We start from the raw sequence: 12,444 nt of genomic DNA, 5'->3' as shown, positions 1-12,444 counted from the left end.
AAACATACTGAAATTATTTCTACTCTACAGACAAACAGACAGAAACCTCATTCACACCGCACTTGTTCCCAGAAAATACCCATAAAATCATCAGACAAGCTTCTGTGTGAACACAATCACGTCCCGTCACTGTTCTCTAACATTGCTGTAAGATACCCCAAAACCCCTCTGTGTGAATGAGACACAGAAACAATGCCGTAAGGGGCAACATGAAGATTAGGATTTACATGCAGATCAACATTTACAACGACAAATGTGGGCAAACTGGACTGAAGCAGAGATCAGGGAGCTCAACACTATCAGCGCTGAAGCTAAGATCATTCAGGAGCTCATGACGCGCTCCTTATCATCATTATGAGCTGCAAAGAAAAAAACTAACAAGTGCAGGACTTTAAACACGTCACGTGTCTTTACGTTTGAATGCACGCACAGATTCCGGCAGTGTAAATGAACCAAAAATCAAACGATCCCGGACAAATCCCGGAAGCATTTGCCACGTATTTCCCGTAATGTCTGTGTGAAAAGGGATAAACAGACACTTCATGTTTCTCTGGTCTCTCTCTGGTTTTTGACCACAAAATCAGCTGAGCTACAGTCGGCCGTTATCATCACACTGTATACATCAATGAGCAGAAGCTGTGATCCAGTTTTATAGTTACTCCTGTTTAGTACGAAGGCAAAGATAAAGACTGCCAGAATCTAATCTAGGTGCATTTCTTTCCTTTAATCTCTATCATTTTTAGTAGTAAGGTGATCTTTCACCAGGATAACTGAGGTCTTTAAAACTGCTCTGAGTCTGACTGCAACAATTATTCAGCTGATTAAATAAAGAGTAATGTGTGTGTGCGTGTGTGTGCATGAAAGGATTTTCTGTTCACCCCTTGCATTCAGAAGTCACCGTTCTTTTGTAAAGCTGCTATAAATTTATCATGAAAACTCTTGGCAAATAAATACAAATAAAATAAAATGAAACCCAATTACAGTAAATCAGTGTGTGTGTTCATGTATTTAATGTGCTTGGGTTCTTCACACTCCCACACAACACAACACCACAACACACAGTTGTATACAACACACACGACACATAACACATAAAATGACACACACAACACAATTCACCCTGTTTGTATATCAGCCCCCACCACCAAAGCCAGCTGCGGTCTGCTGAACATCACACACACACACACACAAGGGGGAAGGGGAGCAAATCAACGAGACGAAAAGAAAGAACGAGAGAGAGAGAGAGAGAGAGAGAGAAAGATAATTTGCTCGCTCCCTCACACATTCACCAGTGTTATATGGAAGCGTGTGGATTAAACTGACAGCAGACAGTGTGTGCTGAGAGGAGAGACGACAGACAGCATCTGCATTCACACAACGATGATAAACAACAACAGCATAGCCTTTACATGAAGCACATTTTTAACTTTTCTCACTTCCAAGCACAAAGAAACAGAGGATTTTCTTCTCTCCTGCGCTGAAACTAAAACATCAACTGCAGACGCTTCAACACGCAGCTCGTGTATTACAACAATCGAGGCATTTCAGAATGCTTGACTGCAGGATTTCATGAATCCACAGGAAAACAGTGTGCAGCATTTGATGTCATTCATACGGATTACAGCTCTAACCGGGTCTCTTACAGAGCAGCCAAACTGAGAACGGTCCTGGTCTAGTCTCCACTGAGGAACTTCAGACCGCTGACAAAGTAAGTGTTTGGTTGTTTCTCGTGTGTCTGTGTGTGTGTGTGCACATCAACCGCACCTGTAGCTATGAAGAAACATCCCGTCAGATTCATATGGACCACAACTCATTCTATTGGCTTTGACGAACGTGTCGTCGCGAGACCGATGTTATTTGCACACGGCTGGTGAATCGTGGACCTCAGCCATGGGATCGAGGCTGGGGGGGAGAATAGCCTGATCTCTTGTGCTCATTGTAGAGCCTCCCCAGACCCACCAATCAGGGATCAGCAGGGCAGGATGGTGCCGCCCCCTCCCGCTAACAAGCCGCACGCGTTCCTGTCCGCTATCGTCATCGTCGGCAGCATGGCGCTGATGGACGCGTACCTCGTCGAGCAGAACCGAGGCCCGCGCAAGATCGGCATCTGTATCATGGCGACCGTGGGTGACCTGTGTTTCCTCATCGTGCTGCGCTACGTGGCGGTGTGGGTAGGAGCCGAGGTGAGGAGCGCAAAGAGAGGCTACGCCATGATCCTTTGGTTCCTCTACATCTTCGTTCTAGAAATTAAGGTGTACTTCATCTACCAGAACTACAAGGCTGACCGGAAAAGCCTGGACGCTTTAGCAAGAAAAGCCCTGACTCTGCTGCTTTCTGTCTGCGTTCCAGCGCTGTTCGTTATTTTGGTGGCTATCGACCGCATGGAGTACGTCAAGGCTTTTAAGAAGAAGGAGGAGATTAGAAACCGCTTGTTCTGGGTGGTGGTGGATCTGTTGGACGTGCTGGACATCCAGGCCAACCTATGGGAGCCGCAGAAGAAAGGGCTTCCTATCTGGGCGGAGGGACTAATGTTTTTCTACTGCTATATTCTTCTGTTAGTGCTGCCCTGCGTGTCTCTGAGTGAGATCAGCATGCAGGGGGTTAACATCAGCCCTCACAAGATGATGCTCTATCCAATTCTGAGTTTGGTCACCATTAACATCGTAACCCTTTTCATTCGAGGAGGGAATATGCTTCTCTATAAAGACAACCGTGTCTCAGGGATACTGATGGGTAAAAACGTATTAGCCATAATTCTGAAGATGTGCAGCTTTGCGCAGTACAGGAGACATCTTCGGAACGCTCCGGATGCATTTGGAACAGAACTGCGGAAGAACTCTGTACCGTCGAGTCGCTCTGTGCAGAGACCTCGACAGACTGCACCGCGGGATCAAACTGCGCCGCACGAGGTGGACGCGTGCGAACGCACGTGACGCAGAATTTCCATCGGACTTACCTTTCTTTGACCGACAGGAATTTCCTGTGAAAATGTGCTCACGGAGAAGGGTGCACTTTGTTTTTAGTCATGCATCTGTATGTGATTGTAAGTGTTGGTCGAAAAGACTCTAGAAATTGCATATAGCTAGAGTCAAATTCTTGCTATGGTTTACAGGATACACTGCGTACAATATGCAACACATGTGGATTGATCAAGATAACCCGATGTGTCCTTCATCAGAGTCGTGAGACTATGATTCAATTTACTACGCTTTCTACAAGAAACACATTGTTGCACACTCGGACTAAATGTCCTCTTTTTTCAATTCAATTCAATTTGATTTACATAGTACTTTTCACAATTGTTTATCATTCCAAAGCAGCTTTACATGACATAGAAACAAAGAAAAAGCAAAGAACAACAAAAGCATGGCAGTTTTGAAATATAGTTTAGAATGGAGTACATGAAGTTACATGAAAATTTTTATCAAATTAGTTTCTTATTTAAAGATGTAATGTGGGTTTTTTATGAAGGTATATTTGGTGCAAAACAACTGCACACCTGTGACAGTAAAATTTGTATTTGTAGAGATTATCCACACATGTGTATCAGTAAATTTGAAGTCACAGATGAAGAGTTGCAAACTTGTAGATTTTTTTTCTTTCCCTCAAATACAACACAACAGTTACACATTCACAAATCCTTCAGTGCAGCCGCACAAATCCCATTTTACAAATCACAGATTAAGAAACTCACAAGCTCACGTTTTTTGCTACAATTGCTGCAGTAAATATGGTGCATAACCTACTTGAACACCTGCATCAAAATAATGTGAAGTCACACACAAATTTGTACATTCGCAAATCAGTTTGTGCATCTGTGCGATGAGAGTTGCATGTGTGTACAATTGTTTTTTTCACAAATATTTTTTAATTTTTTTATATTTTCTAGCACAAACACAAGTACATAAATACAACTGCTTGAATCTGCTGCTACGAGTTTCAAACACTCTTTTTCGTGTGCTCTCTGTTTTGCACCAAATATCTCGAGATAAATGGTGCGAAAGTGATTTGTACACCTGTAGGCTATGTTCAGCACTGCCCACCAGGTGGCGCCCGACACTCACTGAAGCAGAGTTTATTAATTACCACCAATGTTTCAGCAAGGTAAATCAAGGGTTTATTTTCACCAAGTGGAGAAAAATACAAATGGGAGTGCTAATTATGCACAGATGAAGGTAATTACATACAATATTCCAATGATTCATTAGTAAACAAAATATAAGTTCCTTAAATCTTAAACCATCAATATAAGTAGATTAAAAAATACAAGCAGCAAATACACACATGGGTACATATAAATAAGATACCAAATGATGTAAGTTTCATATTTCTCATCATTAAACTCCTGTATGATAGCCAGCTTTTGACTAACCCTAAACCGAAGTGACAATGGTAAGAAAATAGGACAAAACAGTTGAGTAACCAATCTGTGAGAATGCCACGGAAAAGAAAGTCTGTGGCAGGGCCACGGAAATATGCAGGGATCCGTGAGAATGCCACAGAAAAATTAGCAAAAAATTCTGTGACTATGCCACAGAAATTCGTGAGATCATGTTGAACAAAATTGAATGCCCCCTCCCCTTAATTCTTGAAGAGATCTTTTACTGTATATTGATTAGATTCACTGTATTGTACTTGTCTGCTGCCTTGAACTTGAAAACGCGACACATCATGTGTGCGGCACAACGCTTCATCCGCAGGTAGAGTCTAAATGAGCCCATGTTCGGCTTGGCTTAAACTGACAAATTCACATTATTTGTGAATTTAGCTGTTTTAGTGAGTATCATAGTAAACTACTGATTATGTCTTAATATGTCTTCCGAATGTAAACATTTTATTACATTCTGTCTTAAAGCCTAATAAACATTACCTGTTGAAGTCAGTTACTTAAATAACAAAAGAAGAGAAAATCACTCACTGGTCCTGACTGTAACTTTGTAAAAAAATAATAATCCATATTTACTTTAAAATAAATACCTTTTTTGCCAACAATCCTTAATGTTGAGCCCTGCTCTTTGAAGTAAGTTGGTTTATTATTGGTTTATTATGCAAGTTCAGCCTTGCATTATGTTTGTATCTTACAGTTAGTATAATGCATGTAATGAATTCAGGGCAAGAAGAATATTTATCTAATATGGGGTAATGTGAAGTATTATAATAATTACATGTCGTTTTCTTTCATGGGATATGGACCCCTTAAAAAAGCCTTGGACACCCCATTTATAAAATTCTAGTTCTGCCACTGGATTATTGATGTTGTATTTCAGCATATTAATAAGTGTATGCATATTGTGAATGAATTTAATAAACAAATTATTGATAGCCTTTAGTTAATTCACTAAAATTATCCTATATTCAGTTAGCCTATGTTTACTTTACTGATACAGCAGTGTGCCCAGGATGGTAAAATAATTATTTCTATGTATTACTAATAAACAACACAAGTCTTGTGCATACTGAGATCTATATTTATTTTATTGTTTTTTTTCTGATGTGTTAGAAGTCATATATGTAGAGCAGAGAAATAAGAAATCTTTTCCTGGGGTGCATGCCCTAGAAAAATACATATGGACCTTGGTATTTATAAAATCCTGCGTACGACCCTGCCCATGACAATAAGAATCCACTCTCAATAGTGTATTACGAGCTGAAGGTTTTTTAATCGGATCCCTATATAAACAATTACGAGCTACCCACAAGTCTAAAAAGCTGATTTGATTTGGGTTAGCATCCAAAGTAAATGTTAAGAAATCAGAACAACTGTTTAGATAATAATAAAAAGAATTTAGTTGTTCAGTAACCGGATTCAAAAAGACAGAAATAATCATCCAAATTAGTATATTAAAAGAAAAAGCATGTATCTTATTTAAATGTAGGCCTATGTGTGTATTTGCTGCTGGTATTTTTTAATCTACTTATATTGATGGTTTGAAATTTATGAAACTTATATTTTGTTTACTAATGAATCATTGGAGTATTGTATGTAATTACCTTCATCTGTGTATAATTAGCACTCCCATTTGTATTTTTCTCCACTTGGTGAAAATAATACCTTGATTTACCTTGCTGAAACATTGGTGGTAATTAATAAACTCTGTTTCAGTGAGTGTCGGGCGCCACCTGGTGGGCAGTGCTGAACAGTGCTCGCCATAGCCTACAGGTATACAAATCACTTTCGCACCATTTATCTCGAGATATTTGGTGCAAAACAGAGAGCACACGAAAAAGAGTGTTTGAAACTCGTAGCAGCAGATTCAAGCAGTTGTATTTATGTACTTGTGTTTGTGCTAGAAAATATAAAAAAATTAAAAAATATTTGTGAAAAAAACAATTGTACACACATGCAACTCTCATCGCACAGATGCACAAACTGATTTGCGAATGTACAAAATTTGTGTGTGACTTCACATATTTTGATGCAGGTGTTCAAGTAGGTTATGCACCATATTTACTGCAGCAATTGTAGCAAAAAACGTGAGCTTGTGAGTTTCTTAATCTGTGATTTGTAAAATGGGATTTGTGCAGCTGCACTGAAGGATTTGTGAAGGTGTAACTGTTGTGTTGTATTTGAGGGAAAGAAAAAAAATCTACAAGTTTGCAACTCTTCATCTGTGACTTCAAATTTACTGATACACATGTGTGGATAATCTCTACAAATACAAATTTTACTGTCACAGGTGTGCAGTTGTTTTGCACCAAATATACCTTCATAGTTTTTAGCGGCATCTAGCAGCGAGATTGTAAATTGCAACCAACCTCAATTTTGAAACGCAATGAGAAGCTACGGTAGCTCACACAGGACAAAAATGTTGTCATCTGAGACAACATAGTAACGAAACTCTGTAGAGCAGTATTTCAAGCTATGTTATGAACCCAGTCTAGGACAGAGTAGATAAAGGCATTTAAATGTAAAACTCCCATTCCAAACTGTATATTTGAGGCTTATCCAGAAAATGAGTAGATTTCCCAATAGAAATGATGAATTATGGTTTGCATTAGAAATCATTGTTAAAGTCGTGTCCAAACTGAAATCTGTGGATCTTTATTCTCCAGGTCACCAATATTCATTCAGAGAGAGGCGTCCTGAAAAAGGGAAAAGATTGTTTTCTACAGTGTGTGACCCTTTGATAAACATCGCTCTATACAAGTTTGCCTGTGTTGTGTGTTTGTTTCACACAGGTGTGTAGCGATTGTTTCACAACAGAAGATCGAGTGACTTTCATCTCCTAATGAAACTTTTAATTAAACAGTGTTACAAAGGGAAAATGGCCAATGATTTCTCATTCTAATTTCTAATCAGGCTTATCTAACTGCTAATGCAGTCAACCCCATTTATCCAAAAGTGCTGTTTTAACACTTGTCCGCTCCCGTTAGTTTGGAGTCTGATAAATGAAGACAAAAAATGCCTACAGAGCTCCTGGTGATTTATTAACATGATCACAACTGAGGTTCTGGATGGAGCTTTAAAAAACCAAAACTCATTGGCATGGCCTAACTGGCACACATCAAGGTAAACAGTCATGAAAAACCTGCCAGCCACTCATTTTACCCTGCAAAGTAGGATATTCAATAAACATTTGAATCCACTTACAGCACCCATGTAAGACAGGACTGTTTACTTAAAACAGAGCCAATCAGTCCACCATGTTGAAAAAAACATAATTTCACCTATTAAAAATAAAAAGAATGATTTCCTTCAATAATAAGGGCAGTAATATTGCTTGTGTAGCCAATTTGAATTGATCATTCACTTCATCTCTTCTTCAGCTGATATATTCTTGTCAAGGAAATAAAAGGTCTCATTTGAAAAAGATGAGAAATTTAATTTCACAATTGCTCACAAAAGTCAGTTCGGTCCCTCATGAAGAAGATCTTTCAAAGATCTTACATTTATTCATAAGAGCACTTACAAATGAGAGAAACCTTTATAACCCATGAGCTCTAAACGCAACAAACACACAACAGCAATCGCAGAAAGAAAGATTGCCGCATACCGTGTCTGTATCATTTATTTACACTGCAGTGCATGCTGGGAGAATTCATCAAAACCAACAGCATTCATCAATATCAATCTCTCTCAAGGGCTTTTCACACCTTGCTTAACCCTGGGTTATCTTCGTTCTAAACCCCGCCTTTAACCCTGGGTTAAGGATCATTTCACACTTGTAATTTAGAAGCGGGGCTATCCCTGAAATTAACCCAGGGTTATGAAACCATGCTCTGAAGCAGGGTTAGCACCGCTTTTGTGGGGTTAACCCCGTATTGCTGTGCCAACCGAATGCAGTGTGAAAGGAAGCATTAGGGTTATAATGTTATGACCCCAATTAAACCCAGCTGAAGCAGCTCATCAAGGTGTTCAGGGTTGCTTGATAATTACAGACAGGTGTGTGGTTGGAGACTCCTGACCCAGGGGTTAGGAATGCACAGTGTGAAATGTCAGATTATGAATACCCAGGGTTATCTATTAACCCCTGGTTAAGTCTGAATGGTGACAGATAACCCTGTCGTTCCACTCTGAAGATCTGAAGAATAAGCTGCAGGTTACCCATCCCTCAAACACATTTACATTCATTCATTTAGCAGACTGTCATACAGTAGTAACACTGCTGTTACTCAATGATGTCTCAAACTGTCCTCAGAAGACACCAAAGTAAGCAGTCCCAATATGAAACCTTTCTCATGGGATTTCTCAAGAGCAAATGATGGTTAACAAGTGGTATAATCCTTATTTTTATTGCTAAGAATTTTATTGGGAAACATCTGAGACTAATTTGATTTAATTGTTATTTATTATCTTAAAATATGATGAGCAAAAAACAGCTGTGAAAAATTAAAATGAAAGGAGTATGTATACACCCCAGCTATTTAAAACAGACCAGTGCCAGTCCTGTATGCCTGTATAAATGTCCAGGGCCTCTGACACTACCACATAAAAGATTGGTGAGGTGCTATGAAAATTTCATGTTTGCCCGGTCTGCTTTGGTCCTATAATTATCTAATGATGGATACACACCAAAGATAATTGGGCTGATTTGGGGCCGATTTCCCTCTTCCGACAATCCTAGCTATGTCCCGATTATCTTGACCCCGAGGACAAACGCGTGCACCCTTTTGAGATTATCACATGAATCGAAACAATATCCAACCAGAAAGTGAGATGATGGAAGCAGTTATTGTGCAGCACACAATAATCTCTCATCTCTGCAATGTCTAATTAAACCCGCGCGGGTGCGTCTTCTCGCGGTTCTGAGCAGTGTTGGGAACGTTACTTTAAAAAAGTAATTAGTTATAGTTACTAATTACTTCTCACAAATAGTAACTGAGTTAGTAACTGCGTTACATTATTATAAAAGTAATTAATTACCAGGAAAAGTAATTTAATATATCCGTTTAAACATAAAGTCATAGGTTTGCTTGATATTCAGGTTTCAGAGAAGTCAACATGCGCTTCTGATCTCCAGACTGCATTTGAAATAAGACATTACTATCTCTTTTACTGTACTATATACTGCATCAATCATTTCGTTTTATTTTACCAAGACTAATTGTTCAGACCTCAAACGACTCAAAGCAGAAAACTGTTCAAAATGTCCATGTTACATCACAGATAAAGTTGCCTACAGCAAAGATCTCTTTAAGTGTCTCATGTATAATAACACAACAATGGCTGTAGAAAGTTGTGTAATGCTTACTGAATACCGCCTACTACACAATGCTGAACATTTGAAATTGTTATAAGCCATATATTTATTATACCGTATTTAATTGCATGAGTAATATGTAATATAATGTAATTTTGTACAGAAATATTGTAGAGACACTCCCGAATTGCAATGCCTTACTAAGAATTTACCTGATATTTGTCAACACTGCAACGATTCGCTAAAATGGCAGATGAAGGTCATAACACGGAACCGCTGGAGTGATCATAAATATCACCTATCCTCTGCCGTACACCGTCGTGCGCATTGCATCGTGGGATAAATGTCCCAGCACATATGTTAGTGGTATGGCATTATGAGGTTCTGAGCTTACTGTATGAGAGTCAGACCGCTCATCTTTTGTGCTGTCTGATGCTGTGGACTCAAGCGTTCATGCAGACTTTAAGCCTCATATCACATCATCACGTACACCGGCTGTGGGTCTCAACAGAGGAAACACAAACAAGTGAACCGCTTAACAATTGACATTCAGTTGGATAACTCGGATCTTATCTCTCACTATCTATCTGCACACACCTTTCAATTTAAATATATATATATATATATATATATAGAGAGAGAGATATTAATGAAGCAGATGATGAGATGAATTACGTAGATTATACATCCTCATACTTTACGCTCATCACATATCAGCCATCCCATGGCCAGCTTTAAATGGATGCTGTAAGTGAGGCTATAGACAAGTACACAGGAAGATAAATCAAGCTTTTATCTGACCACCAGATGTCAAAACAAATATCTCTTAGAAGGAAATGTCACAAATCAATCTGTTCTGTGCTGTAGCACGCTAATATCCTCTAAGTTTAAAATCCCTTTAAATCTAAATCAATTACGAGTCAATCACGCTCCATTACAGATTGGTGGGTGCGCTCCGGATGATCCCATCTGTTTTTTGTGACGATGGACCGCTTCTGAAAGCGCTCTCTTGGGCAAGTGATGGATCTGTCCGGGCGGCTCGCGTCCCAGCGGTTCACCGTCTAAATGATTTAGGGGTGCGCATATTTCAGAGAACAGAGGCGTGCGAGCACCCAGAGGCATTTTGAACCCGACACAAATCACCTCGCAGAGGCCGTACCGGGGCGTCGCTTATAAAGATGACGTTCCTCCTACAGGGCTCTAGAATAATCTGCCACCTCAACTTCATCTTCTCTCTGGCTCGTTCATCTGAGAGGCGGAGCGTGGCATTCATCATCACTATTACCCAGAAAACATTTGCCTCTGACACACATCTGCTCTCTCTCTTCACATTTACCACAGCTTTACCATCAAGTGCAGCATTGCCTTTGAATCTCAAGCCATCCGCATGTGCTCGTGTCAAAGACCAAAGAGCAAATCATCTCACCTGTGTTATACATTCATCAAGTCACCCATTTCTGTCTGATTTTATACGACCACAACAGGACATTAAAGAGGTAGTTCACCCAAAAAATGAAAATTCTGTCATCATATACTCACATGTTTAAAACACAAGTGACAATATTTTGATAAATGATGGTAACTTCACACAGTTGATGGTACCCATTGACTTCCATAGTAGGAAAAACAGATACTGTGCTTACCCCATCATTTATCAAAATATTTTATTTTGTGTTCAACAGAACCTATCCCTTTAATTTCTACTGTCTTGAGAATTAAACCGGAAATCATCAGGTTACAAGGCCGACTCTCTCTTACCACTGTCCTATGATTCACGGGTCTTAACAGTTGATAGTGAAGCTTATTGAAAGTTCCCAGAATAGAAAAGAGGAGATTATATAAAAGACACATCTGCACTGTTTGTCTCAATCTTTACCTATAAAACACATTTATATAGATTTGTTTTCGGCTTCCTTTACTGATCACAATTTACAGGTGTAAGGGTAGTAACAGCTGTCTCATTCACATCTGCTTTCTTCAGAAAAGTTTCATATGATTTGGCATTGATGTATTCAGCTCTTCTTCCAACACACCACGGTCTTCATCTTAAAACTCAACAGCACACGTTGTTTGTTTGTTTGAAATGATGTCTCTGAGTCATCTGTGACTTTGGTTCTTTTCATTCAGTCAGTCAATAGTCCCTTTCACACATACAGTCTTTACTGGTAAATTGCAGTTAACAGATCATGTGTGAACAGAACCTTTCCGGTAAATCCGTGCTCCCAATTTACCAGTAAGACAGGTTGTAAGATTACCAGTAATTTACCGGTAAGCGCTATGTGTGAACGAAAAATATAGGATTACCGGCATTTAGAACAGACGACGTCAGACCGCGCTGACAGCTTCGGGCCAATCATAATGTTTTAAAACAGATGACGCGTTTTCCCCCAGACTGTTTACGGACGTTTCCACACACACACTGCTTGAAAGTCGAGCACACCTGAAGTTTACGTCCACATTTCTTCACCAAAGTTGTTTAAAACAGCTTACCACCTACTTGCCGAATTGCCGACGTCCTTAGCACGTCCTATGTGAAGCCTAATGCGCAAAAAGTATTGTTGTTTAAAACGCCATCGGTTTGACGTCGCCTCATGCAATGTTGTTTGGTCACGAGCAACTTCGCGACTGTCAGATCTTACCACAGACGTGAAAACAACAAAATACGGACCGTGGATATGAACGACGTGGATTGTTTACAAATACAACACTGAGCTCGCCGCGCGCCATAGGTACTTCCGCTTTCTCAACGAATTTACCAGTATTTTGATACTGATGTGTGAATGATGTCTTACTGGTAAAAAGA

General features: G+C 39.5%; 1 protein-coding gene across 1 annotated transcript; it reads left to right on the top strand.

Moving 5' to 3' along the window:
* The first annotated feature begins 1,262 nt into the window (after positions 1 to 1,262).
* Positions 1,263 to 3,501, top strand: LOC135787504 (transmembrane protein 121). Its single transcript, XM_065297491.2, has one exon. The coding sequence runs from the start codon at positions 1,983 to 1,985 to the stop codon at positions 2,931 to 2,933; it is 951 nt and encodes a 316-aa protein (XP_065153563.1). The 5' UTR covers positions 1,263 to 1,982; the 3' UTR covers positions 2,934 to 3,501.
* The last annotated feature ends 8,943 nt before the right edge of the window (positions 3,502 to 12,444 follow it).

This window comes from Paramisgurnus dabryanus, chromosome 20 (assembly GCF_030506205.2).
Source record: "Paramisgurnus dabryanus chromosome 20, PD_genome_1.1, whole genome shotgun sequence".
In the NCBI taxonomy this organism is placed as follows: Eukaryota; Metazoa; Chordata; class Actinopteri; order Cypriniformes; family Cobitidae; genus Paramisgurnus; species Paramisgurnus dabryanus.
This window is presented reverse-complemented; position numbering and strand designations above follow the sequence as displayed.

Excerpts from the sequence above, each read along its gene's own strand:
- LOC135787504 (XM_065297491.2), top strand. The coding sequence starts at position 1,983 with ATGGTGCCGCCCCCTCCCGCTAACAAGCCGCACGCGTTCCTGTCCGCT.